Source organism: Chroicocephalus ridibundus, chromosome 8, assembly GCF_963924245.1.
Source record: "Chroicocephalus ridibundus chromosome 8, bChrRid1.1, whole genome shotgun sequence".
In the NCBI taxonomy this organism is placed as follows: Eukaryota; Metazoa; Chordata; class Aves; order Charadriiformes; family Laridae; genus Chroicocephalus; species Chroicocephalus ridibundus.
In genome coordinates, this window is record NC_086291.1 from 41,316,371 (window position 1) to 41,337,023 (window position 20,653).

The 20,653-nt window shown below is 46.8% G+C and overlaps 1 protein-coding gene across 4 annotated transcripts in view; it reads left to right on the plus strand.

The window, feature by feature from the left end:
- The first annotated feature begins 1,043 nt into the window (after positions 1-1,043).
- Positions 1,044-20,653, plus strand: part of MGRN1 (mahogunin ring finger 1) — a 58,243-nt gene continuing 38,633 nt past the window's right edge. For 2 of the 4 annotated variants that reach the window (XM_063344016.1, XM_063344014.1), the window contains exons 1-4: positions 1,044-1,220; positions 9,130-9,248; positions 12,066-12,154; positions 18,283-18,429. In XM_063344016.1, coding sequence (XP_063200086.1) covers positions 1,133-1,220; positions 9,130-9,248; positions 12,066-12,154; positions 18,283-18,429 — 443 coding nt within the window. In that variant the 5' untranslated portion in view covers positions 1,044-1,132. The remainder of the gene's footprint in view (positions 1,221-9,129; positions 9,249-12,065; positions 12,155-18,282; positions 18,430-20,653) is intronic. The other 2 variants (XM_063344015.1, XM_063344017.1) reach the window with 1 other exon arrangement.

The window sequence follows — 20,653 nt, forward strand, 5'->3', positions numbered from 1 at the left end:
CACCGGCGGCACATCCTTGTTCCCCCAGAAAGCAGGAGAGGAGGCTGGTGGGGACGATTGACCAGATACACCAGTGTGTAGAGATGGACCTGCTGGAAAGCAGCTTTGTAGAGAGAGCCCTGTGAGTCCTGGTGGGCAAGAAGATGACCATGAGGCAACAATGTGCGCCTGTGGCCAAGAAGGCCAATAGTCTCCTGGGGTGCATTAAAAGGACCGTGGCCGGCAGGTGGAGGGAGGCCATCGTCCCCCTCTGCTTTGCCCTGGTGGGGCCACAGCTGGAGTGCCGTGTCCAGTTCTGGGTTTCCCAGTTCAAGAAGGACAGGGAACTGCTGGAGAGGGTGCAGCAGAGGCTACGAAGATGATCAAGGGACTGGAGCACCTCTGTGCTGAGGAGAGGCTGAGAGCCCTAGGGCTGTTCAGCCTGGAGAAGAGCAGACCGAGAGGGGATCTCATCAATGCTCAGCAATAGCTAAAGGCAGGTGGCAAGAGGATGGGGCCAAACTCTTCTCAGTGGTGCCCGGGGACAAGACAAGGGGCAACGGGCACAAACGGGAACACGGGAAATTCCATCTGAACATGAGGAAAAACTTCTTTCCTGTGAGGGTGGCAGAGCCCTGGCACAGGCTGCCCAGAGAGGTGGTGGAGTCTCCATCTCTGGAGACATTCCAAACCCGCCTGGACGCGTTCCTGTGCCACCTGCTCTGGGTGACCCTGCTCTGGCGGGGGGTTGGAACTAGATGATGTTCAAGGTCCCTTCCGACCCCCACCATGCTGTGATGCTGGGCATCCCTGTGCATCCCTGTGCAAGCTCCCAAGGGCTTCCCCAGCCAGGCTGTATCCCGGGTATTCTCCATGCACATCCCGGTGCAGGGTGTCCCCTTCCGCCCCGTGTCCCCATCTCCCACCTCCGTCCCCCCACCCCGGTCCCCGGTGGCAGCGCCCTCTGCCGGCCGAACGCACCCCCCCGCCACCCCGCTGTTGGTAGGCGCCGCCGCGGTGCCTGCCGGGAGCTGTAGTCGCGGGCGGGCGGACTCGCTCTCCCGGCGTCCCCCGCGCCGCCGCCGCCGTGGGAGGGGGTGCGGGCCGCTCGCCGCCGCCGCCGCCGCTCTGCGTCCCCCGGCCCGTCGCCGCTATGGGCTCCCTGCTCAGCCGGCGCATCGCGGGCGTGGAGGACATCGACATCCAAGCTAACTCTGCCTACCGCTACCCGCCTAAGTCCGGTGAGGGCCGCGGGGCCGCTCCCCTCATCGCCGGGGACGGGGGAGGGGGACGGGCCTGCGCCGGGCCTGGTGCCCCCCAGGCCGTTCCGAGGGGGGACAGGCCTAGCGGGAGGTCGCGGGGTCCCCAGGGGAAGGGGCTGCGGGAGTGCCTGTTACCGGGGCCCCGGGGCCGGCTCTGGCTATGCTCGGGGCCCAGCCCGCCCGGCATCGCGGCCTCCCTGGGGGACACCCCATGGATGTGTCTTCTTGGGCCAAACCTGTGGTAAAAGGCCGGCTCGGTGCCTGTTTGGCTGAAGTGGAAGGATGCAGGAGGGCCGTGTGTCCTGAACGTAACACTTAAGTAGTCTGGTCGTCCCTCGGTCAGTGTCTGTGGCCACCTGGCTCAGTCGCTGCTGCCCTTTGGCCCTGGTGGGTCACGGTGGGTGAGCAAGGCTTTGGTTCTCCGCTCTGGAAATATCACTGAGGCAAGTCGTCGGTCTGCAGCAAGTGAGGCATCTCCTGCTGCTAAAGAGGGAGTGATGGCAGAGTTCAGTGGGGACGCAGAAGTAAAACCAGTTCTGGTGGAGTATAGGATGAAAAAATTCCCCCATGACAACCTCCTTTAGCTCCTTAAAATGGCAGTGGTTCTCACCCAGGAGTCATTGGACTGACATGGCCTACATGGGTATTTTTTTTTCAAAGAGAGATGTTCTGGAAACTTAGAGAGTTGTCAGCTGTGCCACTTCTGTGAAGTTGGGATGAGCCAGTGACTCACCGTGTCTTAGGCTGGCTTTTGAGATTGGCCTGGTTTAACTTGTTTAAAGAGTTTTATTTATTCTTCTCACAAAACAACTCATCAGGGAAATTCATATGCTCATCTCCTACATTATCCATTTGCTTACAAATTTTTCTAAGTTTCTGTTCTGCTAGGGCTTTTCCAGGCAGCCTTAAGAATTTGCAGAGCAGCAGTTCGGGTTCCTTCACTCTTGGGTACAGGTGCAGCTTAGCTTTTTCGTGCAGAGATTCAAGTTCTGTGTGTGTCCAATGACTTGCTGGCTGTGACATCCTCAGGGCTGTGTGATGGAGGGAGCTAGGTGCCCCCATTTTTTTTGGAGGGGGTGCAAGATCTTCTCACACAGGGTGATAGAGTCATTACTCCTTGTCTTGTTGCAGGCTGGCCTTCAGCAAGAATGGTGATGTGGAGGAGATGGAAGGGGGAAACCTTTCTGGAAAAATTCTTCAGCTGTCTGGCTCTCTTAGAAAATCTAACCTGCTTTTTTTTTTTTCCAGGGGGATGAGGAATAGTTTCTTGGGCTGCTAGGAAAGACAAACATCACTGCTAGGTTACAGCAGGACTCTGTGTGTCCCTTGGGTGGCTGGGGGGCTTTCTCAGTGTGGGAGACTGGGTGGATGTGAGCTGTCTGCGAAGCTGTGGCTATGGTACCATGGGCCCTGCAGGCAATTTTCTTACAGCCTAGAGGTTTGTGCCTGATTTCTGTGGACACTTAGACAGCATTTTAGATTTGGACTGGATGAATTACAACCACCATATGTAATGAACATTAAATTGTTTCTTTCAAATCATTATCCTGTTGTTTCTGTACTGTTGTAATTACCTAGACTAGTGTTGGGTTTTAGCCAATGTGTTTTCTAAGGTAACCCCATCACACACGTGAGGTTGGGTTTGTGTGTTCATGTGCATGCTGGAAGTGTTCTGTTGACCTAGGTGCTGCCAAAGAGCATTCCACATGTGGTACCTCCCTTTTAAAACTGAACAGCTAACGCTTTCAAGCAGCCGATTAAAGAAAAATATTGGTGCTTCCTTTAAAGGCTTTGGATACAATTAGATGCTTGTTAATTAATTTTCTGTTGCACTTGCTTGTGCTCTTTCTGAAAGCGTACTGGCTTTAGGCTAGACCTTTCTCTTTGCCTTCTTCAGGTTTGTCTAGGATCCTCTTGACTTTGGTAAGGGAGAAGAGCTGTTCAAGCTCAAGATCATTCTAGGCAGAAGAAGAGGTCATGAACAGTTCTAAGGTGGAGATTCAAGGAAGATTACTAAACAGCACAACAGTAAGGGCTGTTAGGATGGCAATCCCTGCTCCTTTCTTCAGGTGGAGCATGTTCGGAAGGACACTGTCCCTTCTGGTCCTACAGACCTATGTGTGTTTGTCTTGGGGCTGGAAAGATTGCCTATGACCGGTACAAAACCTGACAGTGAAGACGATTGGAAGTGAGTTTATTTGATTTCAGGAAGCAAACTGGAAGCGGTACAAAAAGTTCTTAGGCTAAATGGTTGCTAATTATTTCTAACTTGACGCTGTTGCTGTGAGCCCTGAACTACTACTGACTGGACGCCAGTTTTCTATCAGCTGCATTAGATGTTTGAATGTGTGCACTGCAATGTTAGCCTGACACACAGGCAGTCTCCTGGCTGCTCAGAGATTACCCCGAAAGGCTGGAAGATGTGGTGAGGGAGTGTTACCTGAGGCTACCTATCCGCTGGAGTCTTGTGCAGCACCAAGGGCTGTCCCTCACCTTTTATGTACTTTCCCGTCTCTGGTTTAAGCAGGTCTTGACTTACTGTAGGTGCCTGGGCAAGCTGCTGTGGCTCTGGTCAGCTGTCGTCCACGGTGGGCAACAGTCTGAAGGACGTGGGTTTGCGTTCTGGAGCAAACACACCATCTCACAAGAAGGCCACGTTGTGTGAGGAAATAAAGGCAAAATACAGGTATTCTGACTTTAAGTTAAGCTGTATGTCAGCCTGCCTGTGAAAAGGAACACGGTTACTTTACCAGGTCGTACCAAGTGACGGCACCTTGTTGAGTCACGGCTGGTTGCGAATGCAGTGGTGAATATTCAGTTCTCATTTATTGACTTTTGATGTGGTCAGTCATGTGCTCTGTGGAGGACTCAGCAGGCTATTGTGGAATCCACCTTCGTCTTTAAAAGCCAGTTTCCTTAATGAGGCATTCACAGATCGTTTTAACAACTTTGATGCAACTTGTATGCAGTTTTTTAGTTAAAAATCCTCTGAAAATGCCTTGGTTATTCCTCCAGCGCTCTGGATATGGATCATGTGCATTTCCCCTCCTGCATCTGGGGGGCTGAGGCTACTGAAATGCTGTAAGATGACACCTGATTCCATTCTTTAATACCTCTTAATTGGTACCTTTTAACCTTTCTTGCTTGTTTTATGGAGGCTGTGCTGGCATTGCAGATGCCTGACCAGTTGGAAGGGGGTTGGAGAAGGACCCGGTTTGTACAGAAGAATTAGTGCCCCCATGAAACGGGCTAAAAATGGGTAGTCACCAGGAACAGTCATGATCCTCACTGTGCTTCTGTACTTGAAGCAGTAAAGCGATACGTGTTCTTGCATGCAGTCTCATGATGCCCCTATTGCTTTAGCAACCAGTGAGCAATGCACCAGTGTTTTCCGCAGCTCCTTCGTCAGCTCGTCTCTTGTTCCAGTGAGCTCATCTGCAGTGTGGAGCAGGGCAGGGAGCACATGCCCTTGAGATAGCTTTTCTCCTCTGGAGCAGGCTCTTGAAAGAGTATTCCCTGGACGTTTCTGAGAGGGAAAATAAGAGGCAAATTACTCCTCTCTGAAGCTGAACTGCTTTGTTGTTTGGGAATGATGCCTTAATCAAGGAAAGAGCAATTCTAAATAGGAGAAGAATATGCAGAGTTGTACCCAGTCCATTACCTTCCTCTCAGCTTGTATGCTATGGGTACTGTGACGGTGTCAAAACAGAAATATGTTCCTGTATTTCACACATAGCTTTTGTTCCTCACCGGCTCTGCAAACAGGGGAGTGGTTGTCTCCGCTACTCTTGCTGTAGTTCTGTCAGGGTTTCAGCCCAGCCCTGCTGGTGATGGCCACCACCGCCTGCCGTTGACTGGAGCATTCCCTTCCTGCCTTCTCCCCAGCTACTCGACGAGCACCAGACTGAAGTGCTCACGGGTCAAAGCAGTTGCTTTTGCTGCTTGTTTATTGTTGGATTATATTTAACCCATCTCAGAGCCACGTTCCCGTTTGCCATGTGACTGCTTTTGGTGGCCCAACAGGGATGGGCAATGAGGAAGGCGAGACGGCCTCATCCAGCCGCAGTGCTGTCAGTCCATCCCTTGGCATGCTGTGGTGGTGAGTGTCTGGCTGAGGAATTAAAAAGGATTCAGTTTATATCACTTCACTGTTAATTCTAATAATGGTGAGAAGCCTGAAGGGATATCTGATTGCTTTCTGTTAATGAACATTGTACGTTTTGATGAAGCTGCAGTTGTGTTGTGGACTCTGTGCTCCTGGCCACTGTGGGGTGTTGTGTCCCCTGCCAGCGTGTCACTCCTGCATCACATCCATGTGTTGGGTTTGCGTGGGCATGGGATTAGGATGCTGGGTTAGGGAGAAGCAATTATGACCAGAGCAGTCTGGTGCTTAATGCTGGTGCATTTATGACAATAAAACCCTACCACCGTGTTGGACTAAATGTTAAGCAGTTTGGTGTCATTTGATGCCTTGGAGAAGCCTTGGGTTCCAGTTTGGTTTTGTGTGGGGACAAACTAAGGAGCCAGACTTGGCCGTTTGGGGTGTCCCAGTGCTGTTTTTCCAGCCACTGTAAAGTTTTCCACCACAACAATTTCTCTTGGACCCACTTGGACTTCATCTACCTTAGCTGTGTTACCCATTTGTGTTCTCTTTTATCTAATGCGCTCCTATGTTTTGTGCAAATTTACTCTGGGGGAGTAAAGCCACAATTTTTCTTTCCTCTGGCATTTTTCTCATATCCCCTCCTTGTTTATTTATGTATGATTTTGTTTTTCCTCATAAGTGTGTCGCTGCATTTTCCTGGAGGATTTCTGTTTGTAGCAGTTCTGTAGAGGGTTAAGCCAAAGATTTTTTGCTTTGCTTTTTTTTCCTGCCAAAGAGGATGGTGCTTAGCATCCCCCTTGTGTCCATAGCTACAGAGCTCCGTGTAAAGCTGGCCTCCCAACACCTGCACAAGGTACGTCAAGGTTGGTTTATAGGCTGGGGGAACATGTGACAACAGAGTTCAAGAGGCATGGTAGTCTGCCTGAAAGCCTACAGCCATCTGGAGTTGGAAACAGAACATAGAGGTGGAGTTGCAGAAGCATTTTATTGCATAGAAAATATATACAAGCCTTTCAGAGACATTAACAATCCTATCAGCCTTGTGCTTTTAGTCCTTGGTGTGATATTTACAAAGTGCTTCTTAAAACGTTTTGTCTCCAGCTGGGCAAACTCTGAGCTTATTGTGGCTGGGTTGAGGGATAACTTTGATCTTACCTTGAGAGCTCTGAACTCACTGAATGTGGTGTTCTAGCAACTGGTTTCTGAACGCTGGCAATAGAATATCTTTTTTTAGCTGCTAAGAACTATGTTATAAATTTGTGAAGACAGTTTGCTGCATTTCTTGTTTGTTAGTTTTGCTGTTGAGACCTTGTGTACGTGGTGGCTTTTGTATCCGTAGCAGCACTGGCAGAGCCCAGGGGTGTTCTGCTCACCAGTGTATTCCCTTCTGAGCTCCTCAGAGGGACTTTTCTCTTGCTCTTTGTGACCGGCACTGCCTATGTTTCTTGTTTGCTCATGAAGGAAGCACCTCTGGGGAAAAAAACCCTTCATGTTACAGGAGGTGACTTAGCAGGAAGATGAAGGGAACCTTTAGTCTGAATGTGGAATTGAAGGTGTGGTTTCCAGTTAGATAAGTCATAGAAGCATAGGATGGTTTGGGTTAGAAGGGACCTTAAAGATCATCTAGTTCTGACCCCCCTGCCATGGGCAGGGACACCTCCCGCTAGACCAGGTTGTCTAAGTGCTGCTGTGTTGTGGGGGGTAGCATGTATCCGTGAGAAATCCTAACGATTTGTTAGAGATCCCAAAAGTAGTTCTTAGTGGAGCAAAGACAGTGTGGCAGGTGCCTTGAACATGCTAGTTATGCATCTTGGTGTCATTCCAGTTGTACGAGAGAGACTGTTTCATCTCAAGGTGCTGGAGAGGCTGCCTGGCGATGCTCTCCTGGACAGCTGGCTCCTCACAGGCGTGGGGGTTTTGGGGTCCTCGCCTGCTGGGGCTCTGCATCCTCTGCTCGTGGGATGCAGAACTTCTTCCACAAAAAAAGCTCTGCTCTGAATTTGTGGAATACAGGTTTGCCGAGGTGAGTCCAGCCCCAGGATGTCTCGCTCACAGGGTACCACATCAGCGTGAGGAGGGAGCTGTCTGACTCTGATCCCGGATAATTAGCTGCTGCAGTACTGAGACATCCTGTGCGAGCGTTGTCTTCACAGTTAACCACATAAAATGCTCCAAAACACCATCCTACTTGACCCATGTAAAATGTGAAATCTATTCCTACATCCTAGTTTTCATCATGCTTTTCTGAACCTTAGTATGAGCATAAACCACCGCAGTGTATCTCAGGTGGAGAGGCTGTATCAAGCTGGCTGTGCTTGGAGATGATATGCAGATTAGCTTTTTAATTTGTTGCTTCTGAGAGGGGTGGGAAAAGGTTGCCTGTCATTTGGAGCCCCTACATTTTGTTATGCTGATTCTGTAGGACAGAATCTAGGTAGATTCTGGACCTGTGCTGAAGGTGATTGCTGGATCTGGAAAGAAGGACATGTTTCTATAATAAACACATCTGGATGCTTCTAAGATGAGCTCAGCAATAGCTGAGCACTACCGTCGTCATTAAAGCACTACCATCTGTGCAGAGTAAGAAGAGCCTTTCTTGAAGCATAAAGGAAAAAAGCCTTAATGGAAAAAAAGAGCCATTCATGAAAACCCTTCCATTTCAGAGTAAATCATGCTTGCTTCTAGCTAGAGGGACTGCAAATCCTTCCATAATGCCTCCATAACCATTCAGATGATTAGTTACTGCTTCTCTAATGACTCGTTTTAAAACAAATTTTATGCTGTCTGTGCATTGTACCTAGGGAAGTGAATGTGAGTTTGGCTCAGTCCTTTCATCATGCGCATGAAAAAACCCACTCTGAAACTTCAAGGGAAATGGCTTGGGTGGAGCCTTTTATGTTAGTTCTCTCCTGATGCTTATTTCTCTGAAAGTGTAACTCCGTGAAGTTCATATTCAAGAGTTTTTTCCTGAATTCTTTTTAGGAGGAAGCTACATTTATGGTGCTCTCATACATCTGAATCGATTTGGTTGACTTTGCAGTTAATCCAGTGTTCCAGAATCCCAGTGACCTTGCACACGCTTCATTTCCTGAAATTTGCACTGTAATGCATCACCTTAAAGATGAATGAAACAAATCTGTGGTGGAGCTTTCAGAGCTGAAGTTCAGTTTAGGCAGTCCCAGGGTTTCTCTCTTCCAGGCAACCAGGTTTCTGCATTTAGAACTGTCAATGTTATTAATTAAATTCAGCATCAAGGTGTATAGTCTCTAGCGCTCACAGTAAATGTTTTGTGTGGTTCTCCCCCTGGGATATGGGAGTGAAAGAGGGGAGGGAAGGCAAACTGCCCAAAGAGGAGCCCCTTCGGCTGTGCAGGGCTTTGCAGTGGGAGGAAGCCCCATCCTTCTCTGAGCAGCTCGATGGGGTTTGTGGGACTGGACTTCACACTGGAAGGTGGAGAAAAGAGGAAGAATTAATCAGAATTGAGCAATATTGGAAGGAGCTGACTCTTACTGCTCCCTGTCCCTTCTCTAGAAAGCAAGTTAAGATGGAATTATCTCCACTGTAATGATTTATTCTAGGTTGTTTTTTCTTTTTCCTCTGCTTCTACTGTTGGCAGTGGCCGTCAGTAGTACAGGGAAGGAGCAAACTAGCAATTATTTTCTATGTCTTGTGCTCTTTTATACTTGTGAATTAAAAACTGCACAGACCAGCTGTTCTCTGGGAAGCACTCATTTAGATTTTTTTTTTTATTCCCTTGTGTTTGTTTTTTTTTTTTTTTTCTAGGAAACTACTTTGCAAGTCACTTCTTTATGGGAGGCGAGAAATTTGACACCCCTCACCCCGAGGGCTACCTTTTTGGCGAGAACATGGATCTAAACTTCCTCGGGAATAGACCTGTTCAGGCAAGTTCCTATATGCTGTATATTTTACCCTTCTGTTTTCTGCCTGTTTTGAAAAATCTTGTGTAGGGCTTGCAGGGGAGGATAGCACAGACCTGAGACCCTTGCTATGTGGGGAGTGTCATTCCAGTCTGAGGGGCAAGAGTGTTCCCCCACCCCATGTCCCAGCTTGCCGGCTGGGAGTTTTTCTAGGAAACAGTATTCACCTTTCAGGCTTATTTTCACTTAGGGCAGAAGGAAGAAATAGCGAGGGAAGAAGAACAGGGACTCAGGAGCACAGATTTTGTGACTAATTCTGATTGCCTGCCTGAGCGATTGTAAAACATGCTGCAGAAAGGAGGCTGGGAAGCAGATCCTCCCTCAGAGCCTGAACTTCACAGGGCTCCTGGGCTCATTGGATGGATTCCAGCCAGTGTTCAATGCTGTTCTCTGCGTAAACGAGTGGCCTGACTGGGTGTAGGGCAGTGTTAAGACAGATCTTGATATTTGGTGATTTTTGTTTGCTTTGTAACCTAGGTGGGCTGCTCAGAAGGTCTCTCCTTTATTTTTCCCAGTTGGAACATGGAGGTATTTCTGGGCTTATGTGTTTTACGAGACTGTGAAAAGCTACCTGCTGGAGTAATTGGCTTGTTCTTCTGTTGTGAACAGGGAATAACACTGTTCTGAGGGACAGATAGGAACTTTATGCGAGTGTTAAGTTTTGGATTTCTCTTGCCTCTCAGAACTGCTTAAAAAGAATCAAAAGGTAACAGAGTAGGAGCCATTTGGAGATGTTTTCAGACTACCGGAGAGGAAAAAGAGCTGCTTGTTTTGCCAGCTATTTTCCTATTTTTTTCTGCAGCTTCAAAGCATGAAAATGAAAATGGATGTCATGGTTCTCATCTTCAGAAAAGCTGCGACTATTAGTTAATTCATGCTTGTAGTGCTCGGAGGCAGTTCAGTATCACCACTGCTTTACAGATGAGGAAACTGAGGCAACACGGCTTGATGTTTGAATTGGACTGATGACAAGCACGTTGTGCTTTCCAAGTTGTCTTCAGGCTGTGCACCACAGTTAGTTAACAGGAATCTGCAGGGTAGAACAAGGGAGAATCCAGAAAGCCCTTGTTCAAGCAGAAGGTGCAGATGAGCAACAGAATTAGGAAGGAGGGACTTTAGATGGAAGTTGTTCTGGATGTAATGGTGCTATGCAGGCATGGGGATGTTCATCCCATACCCTACACCGTGTCTGCATACAGAGCCTGTGCAGGGCAGCGGTTAAAAGCTGACCACTTCTCCTTCACTGACTATCAGCCACACAGTGCTCCAACAAAAGCTCAGCTGTTAGCTAAGTATCCCATGTGCCTGTGGCTGTAGGGACTAACCTTGCAGAGTCAAATTGCCTGCATGTCTCAGCCTGGGTTTCCTTGCAGACATCCCAGCACTGAATTTCATCATTTCTTCAGAGGGGAGTGGGTGAGAATGCTATTAACACAGTGGGGTGTTTGCCAAATAGGTTTAAAAGAAGGGAGGCTGTCATGGTATATAGTTTGCCTATGTAAAGTTAATGCCCTTTGGCAGCTCTGATTAATCTTCAAGGAAAAAAGCACTTGAACACAGAGCAGCAAAACTGCTTTGTGGATGTGGGCCAAGTTCTTGCTTTGGAGTATCTGAGGTCTTGAGTGCTCTGTGTAGAGCAGTGCTACCAACCACAGTACTGAGCAGTCGGGGTGCAAGGGAGGTAGTTGCTGCTGCCCCCTGAGTTCTCTGCTGCCTGTGGCTGTGGCATGGGGTCTTCTGTTGGTGTTCTTTTGTAGATCAGGAAACAGGATGTTTTTCTCTCAGGCTCTGGTTATTGCCCTACCAATACATTTCTGTGGCCTGAGGGGACAACGCTGATGGGTTGTGTCCTGCTCTGTGTCAGTCACTCTCTCTACATGTTTAGGCCACCTAGTAGGTGTGCGTTTGAAGGACCCCAACTCTAATGAGGTTGCGTGGTGCCATTGTTGCTGGATGCATTCGGAGTAACCTTCTGCCTGAAAGCCTGTCCCGTAGCTCTGTACCTTTGTGTCCTGCCGTCGCTCTGACTTGGAGCGTGGCTGTGTCTCCACCTATCAAACTTGGCAGTTGTGTGAGTGGATGTTTCAGCTTCAGACTTGGCCGAGCAGATGGGAGATCCATCCAACCAGCTGTACAGGTTGCAGTCACCACTGTAAGCAGTTTCCTTTGAATTTCTTGCTGGAAATTCTGTGACCAGTAACGGGAATTACAGTCTGAAGCATATCGTCCTTTATTTAAAGCACAATCTGTGAGAGAAGGTCTCTTGACTGTAGAATAGAATGAGGCCCCCTATCCTTGTCTCTTTTCTTTTCCAGAATGTTTGCCCCATTGTTTCAGAATAAAAAGAGTTTTCCCCCAGTAATCCAGGGCTTCGGCATACTGATTAGCAGTCAAGTAACTGTTTGCAAGCTGTAACACACATGGAGGAGCTGCATTTCTTCTGCTCAAGCTGGAGGTGGTTTCTTTAGTGGAAATAAAAGCTTGTGAGAGCAAGGCTTTCCAGACTGAGAATTCGGGGTGCAGAAGAAGAGCTTGTGAAAATGCCCTTTTTAAAATCGTGTACCCCCAATATGAGCTATTGCTGGGCCAGGGCAGGATTTTCACCCTGAAACATGCTTGATTTATCTGTAAATAGAATTCTCTATTACTGTTCCTTGTTGCTGCTGTACTGAGTACCCTTAAAGGTAGACGTTTCTTGGTTAGGGTGAACTGTATGCCAGGTAACATGCTGCTACCTTTTATAGTATAATAATAGGAGAATTATTGGCCTTTTTGTTCCAGTTTCCCTACGTAACTCCAGCTCCACATGAGCCAGTGAAGACACTGAGAAGTTTGGTGAATATCCGCAAAGACTCTCTCCGACTTGTGAGGTACTGTTATTGCCTGAACCTTTCGTTTTATTCAATCCAGTGTTCTGTCATCCAGAGCCAAACTGTATTTGATAAGGTTTTGGAGAAATAGCTGAATTCCAGATCCTTGTTGCTAGATATGTCCAGAGATTTCTGTGCTCCCTTGTGAGCAGAGCTTTCTGGTGGTTTATGTGCTCCTTATCCCTCGACTTGAGTAATCTGTGTTTCCAAACAGGATCAGCAAGGTATCTGTCTTTACAGGACAGACTAGAGTGGTAAACAAAACCATGAAATCACTAGCAGGAACGGAAGATATTAGTCAGGTCAATAAGCCCTACGGACAGATTCCTTTCTGCATTCTTGTGCAAGGAGAAGCCAGAAAATAGCTGATTCTGGTGCAAGTCGCAGGCCAGGAAGACTGATTGGTCTTGAGTGAAACTTCCTCAGGCTTCTCCTGCTGCCAAGATAAGTTTGGTCTTAGTGTTATGCGTTCGTTTAGATGGTTTGTGTCCCATGCATAGGGCAGGAGGCCTGGATAATCATGGAGATCTGTTACCTTTCACTGCTCTACATTGAGATGTAAACCACCACTAGCTGGATTAAACGCAATGGCTAACACTTCGACCTGCGGCTGCCCTCTTCCAAACAGATGGCTGAAGTACCGGGGCCCACCATACAGTGCTTTGTTTTGGTCTGAGCGGCCGGGCAGATGTCCAGGCAGAGCATTTCTCAAAGATCCTTGAGTTGCTCTGAATTGTGTGTTTCAGGCGCAGGGCTGGAGTGCTGGCAGGGGGCCAGCTTCAGCTCTCAGCCAAGGTGGTTCTGAGAGCATGGTGGAACGTGAGTACTTTGAGTCATAAACACACAAAACCCTCAGTTTGTTTTTTATGTGAAAACTGAAGGTTGGGGTTTTTTTTGTTTTGTTTTGGTTTTGTTTTTTTTAAATGAGCAATACCTGTGGTTTCAAAACTGATCGAGCAGGAAAAGGGGGAAGAACTTCTGAAAAAGTAACCATTGGTAAACTGCTTTGAATGCTGCCTGGCTTTTTCAGCTAAAGGGTGAAGTACTTCTCTAGGAAAAAAGCCTTGCTTTCCTGCCGCACTTGCTCTGGAAAGGGTATTTTGTTCTCCTTGCAGGCATCCACATAAGCAGTGTAACATCTCTCAGAAGCTAAATGGGAAGTGACTCTTTCACTGGGCGAGGGCTAGCTGGGAATGAAGGAGTTGGTGGGGTTTAGTATGTTCAGTTCTGTCATTCTGCTTTCCGTGGTTGCACGTCCTGTCCCCCCAAGTAGAGTTGCAGCTCTGGACTATTTGAAATGTAGTGTCTGTGCACCTTGACAATGTCTAGGTTTGCATCTGTCTAATTCCTGGTGCTATCAGTTCTTTCTCTGCCTCATGAGCTCTCACAGGCTCTCGTGCTGCTGTGTTAGTGCTGACGACAACACTGCCAACATTACTCTATTTAATTTTGTACTGGTGTAGACCCAAAATGAGATTTTAATTGCCAGTCCCCAAGGGCACATTGTGTCTCGTGCTTTTCTACCATTCAGGACTAGGGGCTTTTCCTTTCTCCCTCTATGCACGTAAAGACACTTTGTGCCCTCTCCAGCTTGGCTTATCTGCAACCAATGGTTGAGGCTTGCACATTCTTTCCAGGAGTAGTTAAGTTTAATTTAATACCTCCTCCATCATAAATGAAATGATACTGAGCCAAGTGCCTAGGTGTAAAGTAGATTCTGATGGTAAAGTCCTCACAAGCTTTTTGGTTTTCCTGGAGTTTAATTGAAAATTAATTGCTCACCTGTGAAGAGGATGTTGATCCATAATTTGTAGTGTGGGGCTTTAAGGGCAATATGAGGAACGTCCGCTCTGGGCTTCCTGCCTGCCTCTGACCAGACAAAATTCTGAGCTTTGCCAAATCCTGAATATTTACAGCAGCTTTGAAGAGAAGCAATAAACTTGCGGATATTGATGTTGAAGCTCTGATGACACCTTGTGTGAGTGCTTGATTTCTAGCAGAATGGGACTCTGAACCTCAGAGGAGGCTAGCATGGGTTTTGCTGTTAACCACTAACAGAAAAAGACTGCCTGACGTCTGTCCTATGTCCCTCTTTTGATCATGGACTGGAAGCTTTAGTTCAGAGCTGAAGTACCTGATAGGCTGGTGCTGGTTGTTTTACTCTTACCTTGAAAGCATTTCCAGTTGCAGGAGGAAGATCAACTCACAAGGCAATGGGTTTCATGGAAGAGTTGCATCCTGGGACAGCCTCTCTGCTTCAGCGTGGGCTTTGGGCTTCGGCTAGCATCATGGACCAAAAGTGCTGAAGGAATCAGCAACTATAGTGGTTTGGGTACATGTCTGAAGCAGCAGCAATATTATGGAGCATAGTGAAGCCACTGAGAATTTTGGAAAAAGGCCTGAGAGGCCCGCGGATGATAGGGACCGAGGGGAGACGGGTGAGTCCCCAGTACTGTGGGGCTGACCTTGATCCTTGGAGTGGTTCATCCCATGGTGGAGGTGGTGATGGTGCTGGGACTGCCTGCTTTGCAGCCCTGGATAGTGTTAAACTGTGTACAGATCTCTGCAGAACCCCCAAATAGGGTAGCCTCCATTTGATGATGGTCTTCCCACATGAAAGTCAATGTTAATAGAGACGTCAGCTAGTTCTTACTTCATTTAGTGCCTGCTCTAAGACTGTTGTAATTTTTATCTCACAATACTAACTCAAGAATACTTATCCTGCATGTCTACTAGGTTGTTGGTCAAACTTTTTAATCTCCTTAAAGGATGAAATCAGGTTCGACTTGACCTTTTTCTATCAAATTGTCGTGGCTGCTGTTAATTATATTTTTATCTTTTAATTCTTTAACAGACAGACAAAAAGTTCCAGCACTTCCATTGTTTTATCCAGAAGTGATGTCAGACCAAGCGGCCTCAGCTGCCTTGGTCATCCTGCTTTGCCTTTTTCACCATAACGTTGGATCAGCTATTTGTTCTCAAAGGTGGTCAGTCTCTTCCACTCTATACACGTGATTGTGAAGGCTGTGTGTTTAACTTGCGTGCATGACCGAAAGGCACACCTTGCAAAGTCACCGATTTCTAAATTTGTGCATGCGTCTGTGGCCACCTCACATCAACACTGTCTGTAGGACTGTAAACGTACACTGTGAACTTCAAGTGCAGGTGGAGACAGAAGAGCTCTTGACTCACCTGAACCACCCCTGAACCACCTCCTCGTCTGCCATGTCCCTTGCAGAGAAAGAAGAAATGCAAAATGTGTGACTTTGTCCTGCTATTCACTTGAAGTTACATCCCCCCATTCCTGCACCTTAAGGTGGAACATGAGATGTTTCTGCCTCTTAAAGTATGCACTGAAGCAGTTCTTGCGTGTTCCTTGGTCCAGCTACCCGCTGGCATAGGTGCTTATGCAGTCCTTCTTCACCTCAACTCCTTGCTATGTGGCAGATGATTTTCTTAAGCTCCAGCACCAGGCATGTGGCAACAGGAAGATGTGTACACAGCCTTGCTGTGACTGTCACCATTTAGGCACATTTACCTTGCCCCCGCTCGAGTGATGCTGTTCCAGGCAGACAGGACTCTGGCTCTACGTCTTCCCAGCAGATGCATCCTCCAGAAACCTTCTCTTCATGCACTGTAGGTGGTAGTGGCCCCTCAGCGGTTTCCTAGGGCAACAGATCTATTCTAGTCTAGGTTTAACCCCTTTTCTTCTTGAAAGGATGGAAGCACATTCTGAGTGCTGGCAGGGAGGTGCAGAGGTGGAGCTGGGAGCAGGAGGGTGATCTGCGAATCCATATGGTTTGTGTGACTTCAATGGGAAGACAGAACAGTCAATGGTTTTAGTAATGACATGTTGCTTTTGCATGATCTGCCCTCCCCCAGCCATCCCACCTTGTTACTTGGGGCTGTTCTAGGTATCTAAATCTGTGCTGTCGATCTGTAACTCTTGTGTGTGCCGGGCATCTTTATTTTAATACCTACCTTTATATGCAGTGAGTATAGGCCTCTGAAGTAGCCTTCATGGGTGCCTGCCTGGAAGGGGTGCTGGTTCTCCCCCCCCCCCCCCCCCCCCTTCTTCTGGAAGAAGTGGCAAGCGTATCATAGCCTGGATCCTTTGCTGCTGACCTCAGATCAACGGAGGGCAGCGCAGCAAGAGATAGTTTGCAGAAGCTTGCACTGCTGTTTTCTTGGACACACGCAACACTTGTGAGCGGATTGTTGCCATCTATGTTCTTGGGTCAGTCCAGCACAAAATTTTTCTAGGCAAACCTGCCCTGCTGGCTAGAGTGTTTCTGGTTTACAGCCTTCATGTGCCATGATTTTATTCTTTGAATGCAACTAGCTTGTGTGAAATGCTGTCTTGCTCTGTACTGTATATTGTATCCAGGCTGCTGAAGTTGTTTAGACTTTCAGTTCTTGGGATTTGTCTTTTTTTATACTAGCATGTTGGGTGTATTCTAGCTTGATTTGCAGTTCTGACCTAGGTGAACCTCTGGCAAAAGTCTTGTTTGGAGCTCTCCAAGTCTTTCAGACAGGAATGCAAGTGTATGCTACAGTGATTCACTAGGGTTACATTAGTACAAGTACGTGTGTTAGGTATTTGATTATACTGCTCTTAAATTTTATTTTGCACCTTCTATATTAAATTGCTGAAGCTGAACATTTCATTCTTGTTCAGTGCGGTGGTAAGTAAACTTCATGCTGGAACCTTCTTAAACAGGCAGCAGTGAATTTGATAAATAAGGATTCCCATGACAATTTTTAGATTGAGTTATGGAGGTACGCCTAGCCCATTTCTGAGTATTTTCAGCAGTGCAGCGTGTTCATTGAGGCTGTTTAATGAAGGGAGAGGCCGGCTGATACTGTGAAGTCAGAGATTGGTGCCAAGCTTTTCCTGAATAGTTCAGCTGCTTGGCTTTGACCCAGCCATTGTGGCAATTAAGGTAATACTGATTGACAAGTGAGGCTGGAGCTGGATGGCAAATCAAGTAGTGTTTTACACCTCTCAAAGGCAGCCTGCTGCATTCACCGTTCCTACACGGTGCGTGAACTAATAGTGGTACCTACAGTTGTAGGATTACAGTGGGATTTGAATTTATGTGTTACAATCTTCTGCCCTGCCAGAGAATCACGTCCATTCTATCTGTCACTTTGCTCTTCAAGGACAGGGAGATCTCATGGTGTGTTGTGTTGGCTGCTTGTTCCAGGATCTGCGCGTCTCCCTGGCCACCTCTGGCATACTATAACTCACAGCTCGTCCATGGCCATAGCTAGCTGCCCTGGAGCTTGCTTCATACCTTCTTCACTGGATTTGTTACCTGCTTTTTCCAGCAGTAGGGAGAAGGAGTAATACTAGGCAGTGGTGATCACAGAGTGGGATCCAGCTGTACAGTAGCCCATAGCCAACTATGACTCATCTTTATGTTAGTTGAAATAGCTTGTACACTCGTACTGGTTATCATGCGTCTGTTACGCAGTTGAATGTGCTGAATTTTGTTCATACAATAAATGTGTGTACAGGCTTGTCATTAGCAGCATCAAAGGCTTAGTTGATTTCTACGTTTAAAGATATTTGAACTTCCTATATTTGGATGCGTTCTGATCTGAATATCATCTGTGTGATACTGGAGGTACCTTTTGTTGAGCTTCAGGAGTTTTGTGTTACAGAAATGCCTTTTTTTTTTTTTTTTTTTTTGCCTGTTATGCACCATTTCATTTGCAGAGTGCAAAGAATTAGGCCTTAGACTTATCAGGCCCATCCAGGATTTCTTTAGCCCAAATACTGAGCCTAATGTGAAGATTTAAAAGGAAGGAGAATGTTTCTTCTCCTAGGGGTTTGGCATTCAAGAGTTTACTTTCTTGTCTTGTTCTGTGTCCTGGCACTGTAAGTCTGGGTGAGATCCCTCGACGCTGTTGTTAGCATAATTCACTTCACTAACTTCAGTCAAATCTTGGAAGAACCTTCCTCAAAAGAAAGAATGGAAATCTCCTTGGAAGCCCCAGCTGGAAGCCCTTGGTGCCTTGACTGCCCAGAACACCTAGATTGGAGTACTCTTGTCCTGATTTCCGGAGTGATCTTGATGGCATCTCATAAATACATGTTCTAATCCTCTGACATTGTCTTTCAGGTATAAAGATGATGTTGACAGTCCTACTGAGGAGAATGGGAAGCAGAAAGTCCTGTACAGCCTGGAGTTCACGTTTGATGCAGATGCCCGTGTTGCCATCACAATCTACTGCCAGGCAACGGAAGAGTTTGTTGGTGGCATGGCAGTGTAAGTCCTGGGCTTGTGGGTGCGTGGAGGGGCACAGGAGCTCTCCGGTGATGAGCCTGGCAGACATCCCTCATTAATCACCCCCAAGAGATGATGGAGAGGGAAATCTCTTCTTTTTCTGTTTTGTTTTATATATTCTGATAGCTTTGAATATTACTTTCACTTCCTCCCCCCCTCACATAGACAATATCCTCTCTTGTTCCCTTTTTGGTTTGTTTTTTGGGCGCGGGGAAACCATTCTGTGTGCAATAAAGGAGAGGAATTCACAGCTGTATGCTTTGTCAGCAAGATCTTCTATGAAATTGAAAAGACCAACCACCCTTCCCTTCAAATACTACCTGTTTTTTTCCAGATCTCCTAACTCACTGGATTTCTGTGTTCCCTGTGACAGGAGCATCTGGGCCACCAAAGTAAATTTCAGGCTGACATTTACATAGAGAGTCTGTGAAATTAAGGCCCAGCCAAAGCCTCTTTTGGGATAAATGACCACCTCAACACAGGCTGTTGTGAGCTGGCTATCAGGAGGATTTACTGCCTGAAACCCCATGTGTGTGTTTCCTGCCAGGTACACATGTTAACCTTTGGCTAGCTGTAGAAAGAACGGTCAAAACTTCATCCATGGAGCCTTTCTTGTATCCTGGTAGAGCATCCCTACAAATTTCAAAACTTCTTTTGTCTAAATTGACATGTTTAAACCATTCCAGTCAACACTGTATCCCATAAAACTACAAAAAATTTCCTCTCTGTGTTAAGAGCGAAGGTGGCTGAAACGTGCTCTCCCTGGTGCGAATTGGGTACATGTGAGCTGCTGGTACGTTATGGCAGGCTTCCAATGGCCATGGGACAAAGGAATTGTTTTGTTCTATGGGTAAAGGAAGATTCAGGCTGCAGAAGCTCTTGGCTTCCTCTCGTAGAGGCTTTTGGCTGATCAGCGGCTCTCTGCACGTCGTGCTGACGGCTTCTGCAGTGGTGGTCTGGATTTGGGGGTGAATTTACGTTGTATTGAAGGGACCTGCAGAGGTTTCAGCAGGGAGAAATATGTATGATAAAACATAAAATGGCTTATGTGTTTTATGCAACGTGTAAACATCCCACTAATGATCAATGAATAGTGTGTTTTTAGAAATGGGACGAGCTCTATGGTCCCATCCAGATGCGCATTCCTGCAAATTGGAGGATATCCCGATCCAGAATTTTTGTTTAGGCCCCTTTTCTTCTGTTGAAGCCTATGGCTGCCTTTATTTTGGGGAGGTAATAAATTAGCTCTTTTTAAGTGCTTGAAAAACATCTCTCGACAAACCCTGAAAATGCTTTCTGTTCAGATCCAGTTTTTCCTGAGCGGAGCTGAATGCAGCAGGATGCCTTAGAAATCCTGATCAAGTTTCCGTGTTCTGTCTCTTAGGTCCTTAGGTTTCCTGTGAATTTAGTGCTAGTGAAGGTGTTGGAATGGCAGCCTTGGAGATTGAAGTCCTCTTTTCCTAATACAGGTACAACGTGGAGAGGTGGCCAGTGTCCCTTGTGCTGCCCTGCAGTGTTCCTTGTTTTTTCACTTAAGGAGGAAACCATTTATGGGCTAATGGGGAGAACCGAGGGCCTCTATGGCCAGGGTGGATGTATTTACATTGCCAGACTTCAGCCATGGCTTAAATCAGCAAGTCTTGTTTGAATCTTCAATTTAATCTTGTTTCGCTTGTTCACTTCTTTGTTTACCTCGAAGGAGAACTTGTTTGTCACTGGTCACTAACAATGAAACACCTGCATTTACAACTCAGCCTAAGCTTTGTATCAAAATTTGTGCTACATTTTGCAAAGAGCTTAAGTCTAAAGAATATGCGTATAGTTTAAAATGTATTTTTTCAGACTCCTGGTTTTGCATTTTGTTATGTCAAAATGGCAAAAAAAAAAAAGTTATTCTAAAAAAAATATATATATTTTTTTTTAACCTGTGTCTCAAACCAAGCTGTGTTGGGATGGAAGCGCAACTGAATCACCCGAGACCAGTGGTGTGGCATTCTTGTTGGTTAAACTGCTCTATCTTGGACTCTTAAGAGACTGTCTTGTCAAGTTGTGCCTTGAATAATTGCTTAATGGCAGTATTACAGTTACTGAATATAACTAGCTGTTTCTGGACAGAGTGTGTTTTTTAGTCTTCCGTAACTAGTAACTCTCCTCTCAGAACTCTGTTGGTTGATCGGAGGAGGAAAACAGAGTTTCTGGTTCACTT